This window comes from Sycon ciliatum, chromosome 5, assembly GCF_964019385.1.
Source record: "Sycon ciliatum chromosome 5, ocSycCili1.1, whole genome shotgun sequence".
In the NCBI taxonomy this organism is placed as follows: domain Eukaryota; kingdom Metazoa; phylum Porifera; class Calcarea; order Leucosolenida; family Sycettidae; genus Sycon; species Sycon ciliatum.
Window position 1 is genome coordinate 6005560 of NC_088647.1, and position 21223 is coordinate 6026782.

Here is a 21223-nt window from a genome sequence, read left to right on the forward strand (position 1 = left end):
GTTTACTACTCGGAGGAGAAACGAAGACTGAGCGGCTCTGTCACCCTAGTCATACAGACGAATCGACGATGGCATAAAGGAATCCAAAAACAAAGCAGCACCGCAAGGTCCTGATGCTGAAGGGTCGCGTTCAAGCAATCGAGAAGTCGCAACAAGGACAGTCAGTACGATTGATCGCATGAACACATTTGAAGCCCAGCGCAAAAGAAAAAATTTCCACAGGGAACGTTTGACTCCTGGCTTCAGAAGTAGGAGCCAAATTTGATGTCCGCAAAAAATAATCTTCCTCTCTCTCTGCCTCTCTCCATCTCCCCGTCTTTCTCTCCAAGTGTTGTTTGACCTGAAATAAGAATGGCATTGCGCAAGTCTTGGGGATTTGTATTAGCTGCATTTTGATATACATATAATGGGATCCATATATGGTCGCGTGGTGCAAACCTCTAACTAAAGACCACCTGCTACTAAAGACCGCTTTTGCTGGCACCAAGGGGTGGTCGGTAGTCACAGGTTTTACTGTAGTACGTAGTAGGAGCTTCTGTGTACATGCAGCTAACAGTTAGATTGCGCAACAACTTTGACTGCCTGCAGTGTAGTGTACTGTGTAGCAAAGAGTTGGTGGACAAGCCGTTGATTATTCACTCTCATTGTAATATCAAAAAAGTATTCTTTCTAGACCAAAGAGTGGTATATTTGATAAAATTTAATAACGATAGAAATATTTACGATACTTCTCCAGACGTTTCGTTGTTCTGAACAACATCGTCAGTGGATAAAGAATGGAGGGCTATGGGTGGTGGCACGGGTTAATAGGGAGTGATGGTGGTGATATGAGGTGAGAAGGTGAAGGTGGGAAATACATATATCTAAGTTAATGGTGAAGGTTAGGTGCGGGTCGATACAGGTGGAAGGAGGTACACCCTTGGGGTAGAAGTGTAGGTTGGTAGAAGGTGTTGGTGTGCGTAGAAGGTGGAGTGGCGTAATGGAAGTGTCGGGTTGATAAATGGTGGATCAGCAATAGGTGTTGGTGTATGTGGTGGGTAGAATTGGCAAGAGGTGTGTGTGTGTGTGTGTGTGTGTGTGTGCGTGCGAAAAAGAGAAAGGCGGGAGAGAGCACCGGGTGCGGGTGTTCTTCTTCTATTGCGAAGATTTTTGGATGGGTTGGCAGATAGTGGATGGTGGTAGGCAAGCTATGCCAAGAATCCAGTTCCCATATCTTCTTTTCTTCTGTTGATAGTAGGTTTCTTGTCGCGAATGGCATATGCCTCACGGATCCGGAGCCTCAGTTCATCCCTCTCCGTGAGCTGAGCAATCTCGTACATAATCTCTGGGGTGGCGTTCGGGTGTTCCCTAGCGTAGTGCACACCGAATGCAGACTTCTTGTCATGAGATTTTGCAGCATTTGTGTGCTCTTGGGCCCGGGTGTGCACTTGCCTCCCAGTCGAGCCGACGTATCTCTCATGACAAAGGTGGCATGTAGCTTCGCACACGGCAAATCTGCAGGTGCATTTCTTCCTGAACATAGGGCATTCGGGCATTCTGCATTTTTCCGGTTCTAATTTTTTCTTCGTGAGTTCTTGGATGGTTGGGGGTCGAGGGTTAATGAGGCGTGCCGTTATGCCGTTTTTCTTAAGTGCCTGTCGTACTTGGCCGTTAACCTTGTCGGAGATGTACGGTATTCTAAATACCAGTTGTTTCCCTTTTGTTTGTTTACTTGTGTTGCTTCTTCGGGCTCGCGCTTTGATGATGTGTTCTGCAGAATAGCCGTTCGCTGCAAGTTTATCTGAGATGAGGCGTCTGGCTTCCTCCGCAAACTCAGGCGTGCTGTTGTCTTGTGCTCGTTTGTATTCATTGTTAATGACCGCCATCTTAACCGCCGTTGGATGGTGGGAATCTGCGTGTAGTGTTATTCCTCTGTTTGCTTCTTTTACGTAGAGCTTGTGTGTGACTTTGCCGTCGGGAAGAATCTTTAGTCTGATATCCAGGATTGGTAGGAAACCATCTTCGTCCGGCAACTCCAGTTCAAACTTGATTGTCGGGTGTTTTCCGTTGAGTTTGGTCAGTAGAGACCGTGCTTCCGCAGGAGTGTCAACTGCGGTTCCCGAGTCGTCTACATAGCAAACGAATACTGGCAACGGCGGCGAGATGTTTCTGTAAATGTGGCGCTGTTCAAAGCGGTCCATGACGATGATGGCTATTGTGCCGCTCAGTCTGCTGCCCATCGCCAATCCCCTTGTCTGTTTGAATGTTCCAAGGGTTGGGTGTTGGAACACGTTGTTACATAGAATCAGACCGAGTAGCTCTTTTAGGTCGACCGGTGTGAGGGAGTAGGTATTGATTTTGAAGCGATTCGCGTATTCGAGGACGGTGCTGATTCCTTCTTCAATGCCAATGTTTGTGTACAGCGAGATCACGTCGAATGAGATGGGGATTTTCTTCTTCAGTTTGTTTTCGTTGCTCGTAAATTGGGCTATTAGGTCCCGCGTGCTGCTGATGTGGGCGCTCACGTTAAGCAGCAATGGCTTGAAGATGAAATGGAGGATCCAACCGAGTCTTTCGAAAATGCCGCCTGATCCCGAGACGATTGGGCGAATCTTGAGAGATTTCTTGTGTGTTTTCGGCAGTGCGTAGAACCGTTGGGTTCTTGCGCAGGGTGGCGTATTGAGTCATCTGATGATGATCTTGGGGAAATCTCTGCTTCTGAGAATTTTCTCTAGAGCTTTGTTGATGGTGAGGCGCAGTGTCAGTGTTGGATCTTTCTGAAGTTTGCAGTATGTTGTTGAGTCGGCGAGGTGCTCCCTGCACAGTTCCTGCATGTCCTCCGCCTTCATGATCACCATCTCGCCTCCTTTATCACTTCGAGTGACCACGATGTCTTCACGTTCTCGTAGTTCTTTAAGCGCATGCCGGTCTGCGTGGGAGATGTTGGGTTTAGGATTCTGCCATTTCCCCGCCGTTCTCATAATGCGCTCCATGTCCGTGATGAAACCTTTGATGGATCGCTCGGCTGGGTCTATGTCCCGTGGCGGTGCTTTTCTCCTGATCTTGAACGGACATTCTGATTTGATAGGGTCGAAGGTTCCACCAATACCGGTTCCGATTCTCTCCCCAGCGGCTTTCCATCGAATGCCGTATGCGAGTACAGCGATCTCCGTCTGTAACTTCTGTTGCAGTCCTTTCTTGGTGAATTTCGGTGTGATGGCGAATTTTGGGCCTTTTGCTAGAAGCGACACTGCCTGTTCGGATACACTGATATCTCCCAGTATACTGACTCTCTGTGTTAGGTTCCTGTGTCTCTCAGTGACGTTGTCTGGCATCGAGGTCTGAGGGCTGTTCGGCACGCAGCCGGGTCCCAGTAGTAGTGTACCGTCTGGTTGTTCTCGGGATTCTGTTAGTCTCTTGAATTTCTGCTTCAAGGATGATTTCCATTTTGTCTTGCTGGCATGGGCTGCTGCGTTGACCAGATCATTTAGTCGCTGGTATTGGTCGCTTCTCCGGTGCATGGATGCCTGCGGCTTGTTGGCCTTTGATTTTGAGGCGTGGATGGCATGGTATTCCGCGCGTATGAGTTGTCCGAGTACTCGTTTTTCGGTTTGCGTTGATATCGTTGAGTATAAGCCAGGTTCTTGATGGCTGTTGGGAAGCGGATTGGGTTGTGTAACGCGGGTGGACATATACCAGCGTTTCTGCAGCGCCGAAGAAAGATCACATTCTGCTCCCGATGCTTGAGTCTCTCCACATTTGCCATCCATTCTGTTGCTTGTCCGCGAGTTGATCGGTCCAGTCCAAAGTCAAAGAGTTGGTGGACAAGCCGTTGATTATTCACTCTCATTGTAATATCAAAAAAGTATTCTTTCTAGACCAAAGAGTGGTATATTTGATAAAATTTCCACGCATACCAATATTCACTACCTTTCTCTTTTTCGCACGCACACACACACACACACACACACACACACACACACACACACACACACACACACACACACACACACACACACCTCAGACCTCAGACATGCCCATCGCGAAAGCGATGATAGCGAACAGCTATGTTAGACATAGCAACTTGTGCTGGGATTACACCATTCAACAGCTTGCAAGGCTGATGAATTGACCGCCACTATTTTTAGCCTGGTATCCACCACACAGCTGTTTTGAAGTGACTTTTTTCTGGCCAGTGAATCCCTATTTTTCATTTTTCCATTTTTTTCTACACACGCACACCACACCACATACTCCGGCATACACTGGCTGTTGGTAACCACCCAGGAGAATGAAAGAAAAGTCAGGAGAGTCCGAGAAAGAGAAGAAAGACGTGTGCGACCATAATCGTCGGGAATTGAACCCGCAACCTCTCGATCGGAAATCGACTGCACATACCACTGCACCATATGGGACACACACACACACACACACACACACACACACACACCTCTTGCCAATTCTACCCACCACATACACCAACACCTATTGCTGATCCACACCCTACCTAGACTCTCTCCCACATTTATCAACCCGACACTTCCATTACGCCACTCCACCTTCTACGCACACCAACACCTTCTACCAACCTACACTTCGACCCCAAGGGTGTACCTCCTTCCCACCTGTATCGACCCGCACCTAACCTTCACCATTAACTAAGATACATGTATTTCCCACCTTCACCTTCTCACCTCATATCACCACCATCACTCCCTATTAACCCGTGCCACCACCCATAGCCCTCCATTCTTTATCCACTGACGATGTTGTTCAGAACAACGAAACGTCTGGAGAAGTATCGTAAATATTTCTATCGTTATTAAATTTTATCAAATATACCACTCTTTGGTCTAGAAAGAATACTTTTTTGATAGTACTGTGTAGCATCAAGGTTATACTCTTGGTAGAATCAAGAGTATATAATCTTCCATATACACACACTTGAGAGGGACGAAAAGCGTTTTCCCTCTCAAGTGTGTGTACTAGGCTCTGCACCTTGGTGTATTGAGCACTCTCACGAGCAACCACAACTCCCTCCGAGTTCGTATTTACTTAGAGTCGTCTATTGGGCGTTTGTGGGTGGGTGGGTTCGCCTGCAAGGCGTCTCTAAAAATGCATTTCGGAGTGCACGCATACCATACCGCATGTGCTGGAAGTGCTGGCCGAGGTCGAAGCTGGGCGTTCATCAACTGTAGATGCTGTTGCGGTTATTGGAGGTCCTGGGGTCGAAGCTGGGCGTTCATCAGCTGTAGATGCTGTTGTGGCTATCGGATGTCCTGCAATGGACCAACGATGGGTAGACCACAGAACACGGACAAATGTTAAACTCATTCACATCGACATTCTCATACAATAACAAAACAACAAAGAAGAACGATCACCAAATCGCTGTCATGAGCAAAACGTGCACGCGTGCGTGCATTCGGCTTGCGTGTACGAAGCATACATCAGTGCATGCATGAAGAGTAGAAAAGCAGAGCAGCACGGAGATGATCACATGCATGAAGAGTCCACATAACCATAGGGATAATATGGTGACAGCAAAAGTCCGCGTTCAAAAGTGCAGGTGCAACAAAGAAAAGTCAGAGTGCAGAACAAACAGAAATTCAAATCGAAAGGTCGTCCTCGCTAGCAGTGAGACAAGTATCTTATTTCCCCGATTACAAGTCACACTCGGTTATAAGTCGCACCCCCATTTTCTGGTTTGAGCAATATTGATTATTTTGATAATTATTTTTGACTTCAGTAGTAAGTTTTGCTCGATTGTAAGTCGCACCCCTTTTTTAGCCTTGAATTTTAGTGTAAAAAGGTGCGGCTTATATTCAGGGAAATACGGTAGCTGTTTCATGGATTTGTTCTATGGAGGTATTTGAGAAATGAGAATGTATTTCTCTACTCTTAGCATATATTGGTGTTCTATATAGAGTTAGCCCCATCCCTCACACAAACAAGTCAACAAAGAGGCATCTTTGGATTGAGGAGTGCTGGTTTCGAAACAACTGGTTTGAAGCTCAAAGTAGAGCTGGTGTTAGCTCAGAGCAGAGCTGCTGTTAGCTCAGAGCAGAGCTGCTGTTAGCTCAAAGTAGAGCTGCGGTTAGCTCAAAGTAGAGCTGCGGTTAGCTCAAAGTAGAGCTGCGGTTAGCTCAAAGTAGAGCTGCTGTTAGCTCAAAGTAGAGCTGCGATTAGCTCAAAGTAGAGCTGCGATTAGCTCAAAGTAGAGCTGCTGTTAGCTCAAAGTAGAGCTGCTGTTAGCTCAAAGTAGAGCTGCTGTTAGCTCAAGGTAGAGCTGCTGTTAGCTCAAAGTAGAGCTGCTGTTAGCTCAAAGTAGAGCTGCGGTTAGCTCAAAGTAGAGCTGCTGTTAGCTCAAAGTAGAGCTGCGGTTAGCTCAAAGTAGAGCTGCTGTTAGCTCAAAGTAGAGCTGCTGTTAGCTCAAAGTAGAGCTGCTGTTAGCTCAACGTAGAGCTGCAATGCTAAGTGGATGTAATATAGCGCAAGGCAGAGCCGCAGCAAATAGCTAGATAACACCAGTTGTGAGAGTGGACCCGGTTAGTGGGTACGATAATATTATGATGGTGTGAATAGGTTGGATAGGGAGGGATGGTGGGAAAAGAAACACTGCTGAAGCACGATCCGTTGTCTGGAAGAGCACAACACGGCAAGCAAGATTTGTTTTTCTTTTCCGCAAAAATGGGCTGGTGCCATTTGTGATTACGCAGCAAAACAAAGCGCATGACGTCAGTCTTGAATGCAGTACAAAGCAATGCAGTGCAGTGTGTGCGCTAGTTCGGATTGTTGCTAACAAGTACTAGCACAGCTAGTACACCATTAGCCCCATCCCTCACACAAACAAGTCAACAAAGAGGCATCTTTGGATTGAGGAGTGCTGGTTTCGAAACAACTGGTTTGAAGCTCAAAGTAGAGCTGGTGTTAGCTCAGAGCAGAGCTGCTGTTAGCTCAGAGCAGAGCTGCTGTTAGCTCAAAGTAGAGCTGCGGTTAGCTCAAAGTAGAGCTGCGGTTAGCTCAAAGTAGAGCTGCGGTTAGCTCAAAGTAGAGCTGCTGTTAGCTCAAAGTAGAGCTTCGATTAGCTCAAAGTAGAGCTGCGATTAGCTCAAAGTAGAGCTGCTGTTAGCTCAAAGTAGAGCTGCTGTTAGCTCAAAGTAGAGCTGCTGTTAGCTCAAGGTAGAGCTGCTGTTAGCTCAAAGTAGAGCTGCTGTTAGCTCAAAGTAGAGCTGCGGTTAGCTCAAAGTAGAGCTGCTGTTAGCTCAAAGTAGAGCTGCGGTTAGCTCAAAGTAGAGCTGCTGTTAGCTCAAAGTAGAGCTGCTGTTAGCTCAAAGTAGAGCTGCTGTTAGCTCAACGTAGAGCTGCAATGCTAAGTGGATGTAATATAGCGCAAGGCAGAGCCGCAGCAAATAGCTAGATAACACCAGTTGTGAGAGTGGACCCATGAAACCAGCACTCCGTTAGCTAAGCACTATTGACGCACAGCAAGGGTCAATTAATGTCAGCACAGGCAAGCATTGCGCAGCTAGAGTTCAGTAGCTCATTACTCACCCGAGTTGGGGATCACGGCATCCATGGCACGGCAGCAAGCCGGGACGATAGCTGGCGCTATGCGCTTGTTGTAGTCTGGATGTAGCATAGCCACGCATCGCTCTTTCCACTGACCTGCCACTCGGAAGAAGGAGTCGGGGGCACTAGCCATAGCAGCGGTGGTGGCTGCACCAATGTGGGCCGAATGCCCGGAGTAGTTCGACTGGGATGGTACACCGGCCGCAGCGACAAGAGACCATACTGTTACTGTGAATGACTGCCTGGTCAGCTGCTGTCTGTTCGAGAGTACGAACAAGAGTTGCTCCGGTCCCTCGCGACGAGTGACAAATGGGTAGCTAACAATGGCACGGACCGGGCAGTACGGCGGTACAGACGGGCCAATGTCACTAGTAACGCCTTTACCGAATGGGTCCGTCTTGGATGACAGCAGGAAGAGTTGCAGGCGTCCGTCACGAGGGGAGCTAGTACAGCCCCGTGTGATGCCATTAGTGAATTCAGCGCACCGAAGAAATCCAAAGAAGCAGCATGGCGGCTTGGTAGAGCAGCTTGTCATGGCCATTCAGGATACTACTTTTCCGGCGTGCATCCGTCAGGTGTCGTAGGATTGGCATAGTTATAGGAAGGCGAGGGGTGAGTGCAGCCGTACCATGGCATCGCTGGATGCCCTTCAACACCCTCTTCAGAAGCCATGCATCTACTATGGGGCCGGCAAACCCATTCTCAAGGTGGGCTTTATGCACCGCACTCGCATACACAGATACAGTTCAGGGCGCGCTGATCATAGTTCACGCATGAATGTGTGTCCAGGAACGATGACTCGGGCAGCAAAAGTGAGCTTCCCCAGGAGGGACTCGAGTTGACGCTGGCCGATGCTGCGCTCGCTGATAGTAGCCATGAGTGGCGCACGGATCTCGGACAGCTTGTCCTCTGGTAGCCGAGCTTCGTGGCGCTCGCAGTCTAGGACAATACCAAGGAAGGTCAATGATGGTGATGGCCCTTCGAGCTGGGATGGAGCAAAGAGGAGTGCCGAGATACGTGAACGCCCGGAGGGGGATGGTGAGTTGCTGGTTGGCTGCAGCCAAACCAGTGGAGATATCGAGAAAGTCATCGAGGTAGTGAAGCCGGTGATCTATAGCAAACTCGTGCTGCATGATCCAGTTGACTGCTGTGGCTACTGAGTCAAAGACGGCTGGGCTGGAGCGGAGGCCGAAAGGCAGAAAGCGCTCGTAGTAGTAGGAGCCTTCCCAGCGAAGTCCTGACGGCGGACTGGGATCTGCCGAAATGCACTGCGTACATCGAGCTTGGACAAATACACAGGCTGTGGGCATGACATGATGATGTTGATCGCGTTGTCAATGCTCGCGTAGTGCAGAGAGAGCGGCTCGGCAGGAATGCTGTCGTTCGCGCCGGTGCCTTCCGGACTAGACAGATGGTGGATCATTCGCGGCTTGCCGTTCTTTTTGGGGATGGCACCAATACCAGAGCGGCGCATGAACTGAAATGGAGGTGACGGAAATGGGCCTGTGGTCTCGCTGCGGGCGCAGGAAGCAGCTAATTGCTCGGATATAAATGCCGAGTGAGTGAAAGCCAATGGTAGATTATTAGAGAAAACCGAAATGTCGTGTTGGCCGGCAGATCCAAGAGTAAAGCCACGGCGCAGGCCATGGAGAACATACGCAACGCATGATTGATCTGAGTGGTTACGTAACAGGCGGGCAAAGTGGTCAGCTAGCAGTGTGGTGTCTGCAGAGTGTATAGGAAAGAAGCTACCTACTGAGTCAAGCGATTCAGTAGCCATTCTGCTAGGAGCGGCGGGGTGGCCGATTGGCTCCGCGCTGCTGCTGGTTGCACATGATGCATGGGTGGTCCTTGCCACACTGGCTGCAGGTGTGGGAGAAGCGGCACGACGACGAAGAACAGCGACCTCCATTGAAGTTGCGGCAGATTTCTTGGCCGTCGCTGGTATGGTTGCGACCACTGGAGGTAAATGCTGCTGGCTTCGGGACGAAAAGGACACAAACCGCCCCTGGATGGACCGTCTTACATTGAGCGCATTTTGGGTGTGCATGGCCTGTGACAGCTATCTGCCATAGGTTCACGTCGATGGTGTCCAACCTCTTCGTGCCTTGTTACTGGGCCACGAGCATCCGCAGCTGGCGGTCGTACTCTAGCCGCGTGCTTGGGAAGAACTGGCAGTTAGCAGTCAGGATCAACTGCTGGTACGCAATCAGTTCAGCAGTGCGGTGTAGGTCAGCAGCCGTGATAACAGACATGTATGTGGTCCATGCCTCGAGCCGGGTAGCTACATGTGTAATTATCGTGAACCTTGCGACGCACCTGCTTCGCGTCATCCGACTCAACGATATTTAGCTGGCTATCGTTATTCGGGCTGTGCACCAGCCGGAATGTTGGGCCGGAAGTGTGCAAGAATTTCAGGCAACAAACTTGAAAAATCTACGAACTCCCCTCGCAAGATACGTTCTTGCACAGCCTTGGGCACAGCTGGTTCAGGTGGCTGATCGGGTGGGTTACAGGAGCTTGGCGTGGCGTAGTGGCGGCAGCTGCCGCATTGCCTTGGCCTTGGGTGAGGAGCGGCACAATGCTCTCCGATAATAATAAAAATTTAAATGGCGGCCGACAAAGCCGACTACACCTCGTCCCGTACGGGAGCGCAGAGATCCGTTGAGCCCGCGTCACCTGAGCTGGCGGAGGAGGCATTGGTGCACGTCGGGCTTCTGGGCTCGCGAGCCGTGTCCGCACTGTCATGTTGCTGGTTCTCCTGGCCAGAGCAGACCTCACTACCAAGGGCTAGTTGTGCCAGCAAACGGTCCTGTAAAATACTTTTACTAAGTTTCCTTTCGGATTCAAGCCGCGCTGAGAAGGCTCGCCGCGGAGGGCTTGGCAAGGCATTGCCTTGACAGTGTCGACAGTGAGGTCAGCCATACTGAAGAAATACAGTGTCGAGGTGACACTCGGGCTGGCAGCAAAGCTACGAAAGGAAAAGAAACACTGCTGAAGCACGATCCGTTAACGTTGTCTGGAAGAGACACTGCTGAAGCACGATCCGTTGTCTGGAAGAGCACAACAGGGCAAGCAAGATTTGTTTTTCTTTTCCGCAAAAATGGGCTGGTGCCATTTGTGATTACGCAGCAAAACAAAGCGCATGACGTCAGTCTTGAATGCAGTACAAAGCAATGCAGTGCAGTGTGTGCGCTAGTTCGGATTGTTGCTAACAAGTACTAGCACAGCTAGTACACCATATAAAGACTACGGCGCTGAAGAGGGCTACTGTGTACAAGTAGTATAACAGTATACTGTATGAGTGCGTAGTACAGTCGAATGTCACTTATCCGACCACTTCGGGAATCAGGCATGTTGGATAACTGGATATGTTGGATAACTTATCATTTTTTATGTGCATATATGGCTGGATTTCACTGATTTATGTACACAATACCCAAATATATTCATGCATATTCATGAATTGCTCCATGTACACATACATGTTAGCATACTTGACCACATCTACTTCAAGTAAATGCATATTACACCGTATAATATACACACACAAAAAAGTTTATTTTTTATTTTTTAGAATTTTACTACAAAAGAGAAAGACCAAGGAACTACAAGTTACGCTATACTGTCCACTTACACCACCAGTTACTAAACAATCAGCTCATGCGATAACATTGCACGACACTGTTGAGAGTCATAAAATTACCACTCCCGGGCTTGTCGGATAACCGACGTGCTCGGATAACTGGCGACCGGATAAGTGACATTCGACTGTGTATACTGACACTCACAACGGTGACAACCAAATTGAACCAATGCATGCCTATGATTCGCTAAGTGAAAATGCTTCAAACGCTGGTCAGACTTCACGGCTGTTAGCTGCACTTGGATCGCGGCAACTTAGTTTTCTGCACGTGAACCATGAAAAATCAATGCATGCTCATGGCATGTTCATGCATAACCAGTCAGCTGGCCTGCTCGCCCACGCATTTGACAGGTAACAATTCCATCAAATTTGAGATATCGCTTCGTTCTAAGTCTCAAAACAGTTCTAAAGTCACCAAACCACGCTGGTAATCGATGGCTATTCAATGTTAACATCTTCAGGAAGACTTCAGCCGTTTCCCGAGAGTTTGGGCATCGTTGCCGTTATTTTTCACGGTGTTCTTCTTCCTCCTGTTTGGAGCTGCAATTGCATCCTGGAATTATTTGAAAGGTATTTCGTGCGGGCTGTGGGGGGTTCCAACAGGCATACACTGACATCGCTATAGGATAACTGGTAACTTTCACCCTTCAAGGAGGTAGAGCAATGAGAATTTTTTTGTGGCGGTCGTCAAATTTTTGTGGCGGTCGTGGCTGTATTTGTGCACTTCCAAGGCTTTCATTCTGCCTGATACTACTCTGTACTGTATGGGAATCGTTGTTTAGACACATGTAGCTGTCTTATTTGGTAGATCTGCTGTTTTCAATCACTTGGGACACTTTGTCTAGCCTATTTGTCTTTCGTTCGTGCCATCTATCAGTTTTGTGGGGTGCCTTGACCTGTATTTGTGAAGTTCTCGAGTAAAGACCCTAATTCTTGACTGGAGTCACGTCTTGAATTGAATTTGCTGCGTGAGCCCTCGTTCACGCAGTTGTACTTATCGTAATAGTCAATATCTGCTTGCCGGACGGACTAGCGGCTAGAATAGGGATGACCAAATGGTCCAAGTGTGTACTAGTACACGATTATTGTTTCCATCATCGTGAAATGCTTGTTGTGGAATTGCAGTCGTCTGCCTTTGGCACTTAGGACATGAGGAGAGTTGATTGTTACTTCTGCTCAGCAATGAAGCGATCATCAGCTCTCTTTGTTCTAATTATTGAGAGGACATACCGGCATCGCAATCAAGTAAAGATTAGGCAAACCTCGCCAACCTCCAAAGAGAGTCGAAGATATTTTCTCCAAATGCAAAGACGATCTTTGTGAGTTTGTGACTTGCATTTGCGTGCATACATGAGCAAGTCACGGACCACGGCACGTGCGCGGTTACCATGCCATCTCGAACCGACGCCATCTTTCTAAGTTGCCGCTTCTTGACAGCCGTGACTTACCACCTTTCTCTTGTTATGTCATGTATGTACGTTGTGTTAAACCTACGTCACCATAACGTGTACATGTGTGACATGGTTGTGCTTGTCCTTTTATACCGTATATGTGGAGGAAAGAGTGATGTGGACGCCAACCGCCACTAGTGTACCTCTGCAAGGCGGCGGCGACCAGCATGTCATCTCATAATGCAATTGCATAGGTTCTAACAGACTAGAGCCAGTGCTGCATGTAGTTCCTGGCATATCAGTACCGTATTTACCATACTCACTTGAAACAGGGTGCAAATTGGCTTCGACAGCGTCAGAGCTGGACAACAGACTAGCACCAGCGGTGGATGTAGTTCCTGGCATGGTATTGCGTCGGTACGACAGCACACACCGGTATGTCCCGCTGCTACCAAGGTTGCTTGCCGACAGCACAGATACGGTATTCGGGCCATCATTCACTTGCACGTAGGCGTTACGGATATCGTTGCCGTCGAACGTCCAAATGAGACTGACCACGTCCAAGTAGGGAGAGTTGGTGACAGAACAGTTCAGGGAGAGATTGCTGCCCTCGGGAAGGTTCACCTGACCTGTCTGCGTGGTACGCACATTAGGAACTGGACACGTGTACATGCACACGTACGGATAGACAGACAGGCAGACACACATGTGTACAGGCACAAATACATTCAAAGGACACACAGGGAAGGGGCTCAGGACCTGTCACATGATTGGTCCAAGAGCTCAGGCTGAGTTTCCACACGTCACTCACGTGCATGCAGTGGCCCCTGCTCTGTCAGTTGTCAATGCTTTAATTCATGCACTCACTTCTGAGCTTACTTCAGCTCTTTTTTTGGTCAGCATGCCAGTCTGGACAGCACTTGCAGTCACTGTGTGCAGGTCAAGTATGGCACTTCCGTGTACTAAAAGTCGGCCGCTGGTTGCCAGGTTTTACTGTACACACTGTTACCGTACACACTCCACATGGCACTCACCTGCTGAGCAGTTGCGTCGGTTGCTGGCCAAGAACGGTTTCGTGGGATTGGGGTTGCAGGAACAGGCGGCAGTGGATCCAAAGGCAAAGCAAAGCCCCTCGCAGCCACCGTTGTCAACACTGCATGGATGTGAGGGATCTAGATGATGCAACACAGACGGAAAGACAGCAACAGTAGTGACAGTAAGATACCGGCAAGCATACATTCTAGAAGGCAGTACAACGTCTCAGTTTTACATAGCTGAGTAACAAACACCTACACAAGCCAGTTAGCATTGTGAAATTCATCATCCAGGTGCTTGTATGCGAGTGTACATCACGGCACCATGCATAACGTCTGCCATTCTTACTTGGAGCCTGAGCCGCTGCGAAGACCACGCGCACATCCTGTGGGTCGTGCAGAGTGCTGCGGACCTGCTCCAGGACTGGGTTTGCACTTCGAAGACCGACACGGAGGAGCTGGCCTTCGTTGACATTGGTTGCGCCTAGCTGCGTGACGTACAGTGCATCACCATAGAACTCCAGTGAGCGGATCCGATCCACTCTCTCGCGGACAAGCAGAAGTTCACGAGAACCGGAGTAGCTCAACTTCTCGATGTTACCATTCAAACGATCTGAGACGTACAGGCGGTGATTCTCTACGTCGATGGCCAATCCAGACGGCGTGCCCAAAGGTTCGTTGCGTTGCGGTGACACGACAAAGACATCTTTGCCAAACACATCAGATCTCATGACACGAGGTGTTACAAAGCGCTCAGCCCAGAAAATGTATCTGAAAGGACCCAAATCAGAATAAAACGAACTTCACTAAGACATAAAGAATAGGAACCGCAGGAGGTGGTTAGCACGCAGTGAATGGGAAGAAAGACAAAAGAGAAGTAGGGGGAGACAGGAGGAAGAGGATGGGAGGAGTGTTTGCACAGAAATAAATTACAGCAGACTGTAGCAGAAATGAAATAAAATAATTATATGCATGACATCAATTTCTGTGCCAAACCGTGGGTGGTGCCTCCCAAACACAAGCACAGGCACACACCACACACACACACACACACACACACACACACACACACACACACACACACACACACACACAGACACACACACACACACACACACACACACACACACACACACACAGACACACACACACACAGACACACACACACAGACACAGACACACAGACACACACACACACACAGACACACACACACACACAGACACACACACACACACACACACACACACACACACGTACACACCTCAGACCTCAGACCTGCCCATCGCGGAAGCGATGATAGCGAACAGCTATGTTAGACATAGCAACTTGTGCTGGGATTACACCATTCAACAGCTTGCAAGGCTGATGAATTGACCGCCACTATTTTTAGCCTGGTATCCTCCACACAGCTGATTGAAGTGACTTTTTCTGCCCAGTGAATCCCTATTTTTCATTTTTCCATTTTTTCCATTTTTTTCTTTTTTCTTTTTTTCTACAGACACACACCACACCACATACTCCGGCATACACTGGCACACACAGACACACAGACACAGACACACACACACAGACACACACAGACACACATGCAAGCACATGCAAACACTACTATGCTACTATGATACAGCTACCCTAAACGGGTCACGCCGCCCTCCACCCAAGCATGGGCATTACGAGGCACAGTGGCAAATAAAGAGAATCAGCTAGCAGAACTGGCAAAACAGATGAAACAATGGAGTAGAACGGACAACTGCTGTACTGTAACAACAACCGGACAGTGACAACAACGACTGAAAATGAATAGGAAAGAAAAAAAACTACAAAATGTCACGTCACAAAAAAAACACTGTCCACGAAAGAATCCATCAAGCAAAAGGAGTGTGGGCATCGGAAATCTCACCAGGACTCCACTGGCAGTTCAACGTTGACGATGTAAGCGGCAGGGCAGGGCAGGGCAGGGCAGGGCAGGGCAGGGCAGGGCCTCACAAATCCCACAGACTTCCACAACGCTTGACTAGTGCACACATGACGACGAAAGATTGAAGTTTCAATTCCCGCCATTCCGCCATTCCTCTCCGCACTCGCTCGTCCACTCCACTGTAAACAATGAGTCGTTCCAGCACTCCCCCAACCAATCCGCAATTCCCACCACTGCAATCTCAGGACCGGCGGAAGCAGTTTTTGATTGGTCCGGAAAAACCCTTTCATACAGTTAGTGTATGATATACTGGGTTGTTACTCCACCACTATGCTCTCTATCTCTTCCAGCTAGCACTCCAGCACACTCGCACATGCACTGAGCCACAACTATCAACAAGGAATCAAGAGAGTTGAAATATTGAAATAGTGGTAAAGTTGGGAGAAAAGAAAACTGTTCTTTTTCCACGAGATCCAAGATCCATCAAGAAAAAGGACATGCACAAAATGGCGACCATGTCGTCCATTGACGCGTAATCATGGTAATCACAAACTAGTGCAGCGACCAAAGAAAAGACACAAGTGAAGAAGAAGAAACAGCGCTGCAGCAAGAAGATCGGATCGCTGCAGTCGCTAAAATGCACTACAGTAAGACCGGGCGCCGAAGAACACCCCACCGAAGAACACCCAGGCTGGAAAACCGGCAAAATTTAAGAACAGTCCAGGCTAGAATTATCAGATTTAAGAACACTAGATCTACATTGTACATGTATGGGAGGTGAGTACATGTCATGTACACGTGTAAACAGTAACTGCTACATGTACAGTCATTCCCATTTACGACACCCACTAGTTTAGAAGTACTACATTGCACTACAATCTACATGTACATGTACATGTACATGTACATGACAAACGTCATGACGTCACTCGACTCGCCGCGCGCGTGTGAATAAGAACGGTCTGGCTAGAATCAAAAAATTAAGAACTTTCCTAGGCTGCGCTCGAGCCCCTGCGTTCTTCGGCGCCCGATCTTACTGTAGCCTACTGACTGTAGTTCCACGTGAGCATGCAGTCACGTGGTCATAAACAGAGTGCGTACACACTCACGTCATACCGATACGTCATACATGACAAAAAGAAAAGAAAGGAAAGTCACGCGCGAGTCAAACAAATCAAAGAGCGCGAGACTACGTACTGCAAATACTACGAAGAATTATTTGTTTGAGAACAAATGCACAAGACGAGGAATTTGTTGAGAACAATTGGACAAGAATATATATCTCTTCGAAACTAGAATGGAGTCCGTGATGAGAATTCCAACGAGCCTGGACGCAGCTACAAAGTAAGAATACAATCAAATAACTAATATCATCAGAACTATTGTAACAATACAAGCAGTCGATTTACCACAGTGTTATCTCTATATTTACACCAGTCCCCCAGGTAACACAGTGTCAATCGATGTAGCGACTCGGGCGTTGGATATGACGACGGTTACGCAGACTACGATCGGCGACAGCCAACGGCTCAACATCGAGATCACACCGCACGGGCGACGCAGGCACAGATCCAGACTCACACGACAACACAGATTCAGCAGCAGGTTTAATTAACTGAATGTTAACAGACTTCTGTTGATCAAAATCATCCACAGAACGACACACACGCACGGAACCAGGACCAAGGATCTCGGTGACCTTCCACCCAGCTTCGAACGGTGGCAAGCGCTTCTGCGAACGAGCGGGGTGACGGAGCAAAACAGCATCACCGACAGCATATGGATTGGAAGCGCTGCCCTCAACAAAATCATGAGACGACAACTCAGCTTCGACAAAGTCACGAATACGAGCGGACCGACCAGCAAGGCTGTCCACCCAATCACTAAGGCTAGAACCAACAGCAGACTCGTCAACAATTAACTGACGTGGAAGCCATCCACACATAGCTTCCATTGGGGACACACCAATCGCGGCATGGAGTCGCGTACGGTAGTAGTGCAACAGCACAGGCAACTCAGACTTCCAATCACTCGAGGAGTCGAGCATCTTGCGAATGAGGGTCAACAAAGTGCGATTAAATCGCTCAGCAGAACCCTGAGACTGGGGATGCCTAACTGCACCAGTACGCACCTTCGTGCCAAACACACGGAACAATGACTCGACAATGCCATTCACAAATTCAGTACCATTGTCCATACGAACAACTTCTGGGGAGCCCCACTTCAAACAAACATCGGTCACAGCTTCAGCAACTGACTGACCATCATGCGCACGTAGGGGAACAACCTCGACCCATTTAGTAAACACATCAACTATCACAAGAACACAATGAAAACGCCCACTGCGGTCAGAACCAAGTTCAAGAGTATCAATAACAATCTCCTGCCAAGGCTTACCGGGCAAATCTGGGCGAGCGGGATCAGCCGTCGGACCACTCTTACTACTGGCGGAAACACAAGCTTGACACTGCCGGACAAACTCAAGGCACAACGACGACATACAAGGGAAATAGCACTTAGAACGAAGCAAATCATACATCATTCGCCAATTACCATGGCCAGAATTCACATGAACAGAAGAGACGACAGCATGTTGCAAAGACGTAGGAATAACTGGCACAGACACCAAACCATCAATAGGCAACTTGATACTACGCACTAACATACCATCATCAACAAGCAATTGATCACGCACCTTTATGAACTCAGGAATGGAGACCAACTCACCACACTCCAATTGAGCAACAGCAGCTCGAATGGTGGGATCCACCTTCTGGCCTTCACGTATCTGAGCTAACGTGACAGGGCCAACCACAGACAGGCAGGCGGCCACAACATCAGTCGGTGCAAGAGCCTTTGCATACTTGATCCAGTCAGTCGGGACACGCGTCAGCTGATCAGCACGGTTCTCATTCGTCGGAATCCACACGACCTCGATCGTCAGACTTAGCGTAGCGATGAGATCATCGATGATCTGGAGGCGACGACGCACAAGCAGCTCTTGCAGACCACCAGTCTTCACACGTTTGGAGTTGGTTACTACTTGCGTCAGCCATGCTGCCACTGTCTTAGAGTCAGTCAACAGCTTGAAACGGGAAACTCCCCACTTAGCGGCAAGGGAAATGCCTTCGACAGCGGCTTCCAATTCAGCAATGTTAATATGCCGCTTGTCGTCAGGCTTACGAAGCCACGAACCATCCTCGACGATGTCACCACCGACCTCCAACGCCACACCGACAGCAATATCAGACGCATCGCACCACACCTGGCATTGGCTTTCACCGTTGGGGTCTACGTGCCACACACCGGTAGCAGGATCGTGCTGGCTTAAACGGCAGGCGAGACTCATGCAGCGCTGAACGAGATCTGCAGGCAACGGGTCGTCCCAGCCAAGCTTCTCCAGACATGCCAAACGCTTCAGCCAACTACAATGAGGACGAAGCCATGACGCAACAGGGTAGTGGCTCGTCAACTGGCCACACCACTTGTAGAGCTCACGTTTCGTCGTGACATCAGCAAATGCGACATGCGACTCATCACGCCGGGACCAGCGCACTCGACCATCATCAGACTCGTTGAGCTGCAGTCCTAGAACCCGTGCAGCCGACATCTCCATAGCAGGCTTAGTTGGCAGGCTGTAGCTAGCGAGCTGTTCTGTCAACACAGTCCGTTGACTCTTGGGGACAATGATGTCGTCGACATAGTTATCTGTATCGGGCAAGCTGCCGGTAGCGTACTTGATGATGGTGTCCATGAACTTCGGCGCCACACTCAGGCCAAACGCCATGCGCGTCATCACGTAGCGAACACCACGCCACTCGACAACTTGGAACCGTAGCAATTCCGGGCTGACATGGATTTGCAAGTACGCCTTGGTAATGTCCACTAACTCAAATTCATCAGCTTCACCCTTGAGCCTCCACTGGCGCAACGTCTCGGCGCACACAGGCGACTTAGTGCCAGGGTGGGACACCAACAGCTTATTCAGGTGGCGATAATCTAACACCGGACGCACAGGTGTAGACGTCTTGTGCGGCTGACTCACAGCCATCAATGGCAAGACACAGGCAGGGCGACCATGGGTCTCAGCGTCGTGCTTCACCAGCCAGCCTCGCTCAATCCACTCATCTACAGCAGAGCAGAATTGCGTCTCCTCTGCCGCGGTAATTTTCTTCCGAGGGTACTCGCTGATACCAGGACCAACACGGCCATTGGGTTCTTCACCAGACTTCCATACCCACTTGACCTCCCAACGCTTCTCAGCCGACATCCAACGCATCTCGCCGTCATCAACCTTCAGGATGACATCGTTGCCGTGAGTCTCTACATGGACATGATGCGACAGCTTCGAAGGCGGGCGCGTCGGAGCTGCAGACATTGGCGAGTCATCGGCAACTGGCTGGAGAACTTCTTTGTCAGCACTAGGGGTCATGCCGTCGGTCAGCTGATCCTCATACACTTGTACACGTGTAGGCTGGCCAGGAGGCGGCACAGCTGCTGATGCTACTGACACCGACGGGCAACTATCTGCTTGGGCTGGACCGGGCCCAATTACGACACGCACAAGCTGATCATTAGCATACTCTACAGACAGGCGCCCACACAAGGTCACCAGGTCAATGCCAATCAGTACATCGGCGGCAACTACACATAAATCAGGCACAACGACAGCATTCAATACCACTTCATGAATGCTCACCGGTCCGTCGTGTCGCCAAAACTTGAGGGCCACTGTGCCACACGTCTGCATGGTGTTGCCATCCAGTGCTACGATGCCGTCATTATTGGTCAATGGCGTCACATCGAGACCAAGGCGATGCAGCAGTGCTTCTGTCACCAACGTGCGAGTGGATCCAGTGTCTATCACAGCTGCAGCACGCACACTGTTACTCGCGTCAGGACCAGCACATTCAACAAACACACGAGGTAGCTTCGGGCACGATGGCGATGCAGATGCCAGGAGGCACACGTCCTTGGAGTGCACCGAGGCCCCAGCAATTTCTGAGCTAGCCTGTGTATCCAGCCACTTCTTCCTCAGCAAGCAGTCCTTCTTGACGTGCCCTTTCTTGTCACAGAAGTGGCAGAACGGGTCCTTGCGCCGGTGCTCTTGCTTGGCCGCGTGACCATTCCCTGCTCGGGATAACTTCGGGCAATGCCTTTTGAAATGGCCCGGTTCTCCACAATGGTGGCAAAGCCGCGGTGATGGCGTGGCAACACTGTCTTGCACATATGTGGCAGCTGCGGACACTGCACCAACTCTGGCGCCGGTGGCTGATCGCAGTGCCCAGATCCTATCAAGGCATTCAGACACCTTCAGGTCCCTGCCTGCCATGGACAAACGGACATCCTTGGCAAACTCAATTGGCAATCTGGCCAACAGCTGCTCGATCACCACAGGATCGGTATCGCTGTCACTCTTATGTCCAGACAGCTCTAACAGACGGCACAGCTCGGCAACATATACCTCTGGACTTTCGTCCACTTTCAGCTGCCGCTGCTTAAACAAGCGGTACGCCTCACTGCGGCTCACGCAGAAGGACTTCCGCAGGATGCTCCTCACTGCATCCTTATCTCGCTTCTCCGTCTCACTCAGTTTGGAGAACACACGGTGGGCTTCGCCCTCCAAGAACAGCGGCAACCGTTTCATCTGTTGCTCCGTGCTTGTCCACCCCGATATATCTG

The 21223-nt window shown here is 49.5% G+C and overlaps 1 protein-coding gene across 2 annotated transcripts in view; it reads right to left on the reverse strand.

Annotated features, from left to right (window-relative positions):
- Positions 1-21223, reverse strand: part of LOC135817339 (low-density lipoprotein receptor-related protein 8-like) — a 55014-nt gene that overhangs the window by 4143 nt on the left and 29648 nt on the right. For both annotated transcript variants that reach the window (XM_065330509.1, XM_065330508.1), the window contains exons 9-12: positions 13972-14393; positions 13623-13760; positions 12912-13244; positions 5124-5258 (exon numbers count right to left, since the gene is read on the reverse strand). In XM_065330509.1, coding sequence (XP_065186581.1) covers positions 5124-5258; positions 12912-13244; positions 13623-13760; positions 13972-14393 — 1028 coding nt within the window. The remainder of the gene's footprint in view (positions 1-5123; positions 5259-12911; positions 13245-13622; positions 13761-13971; positions 14394-21223) is intronic.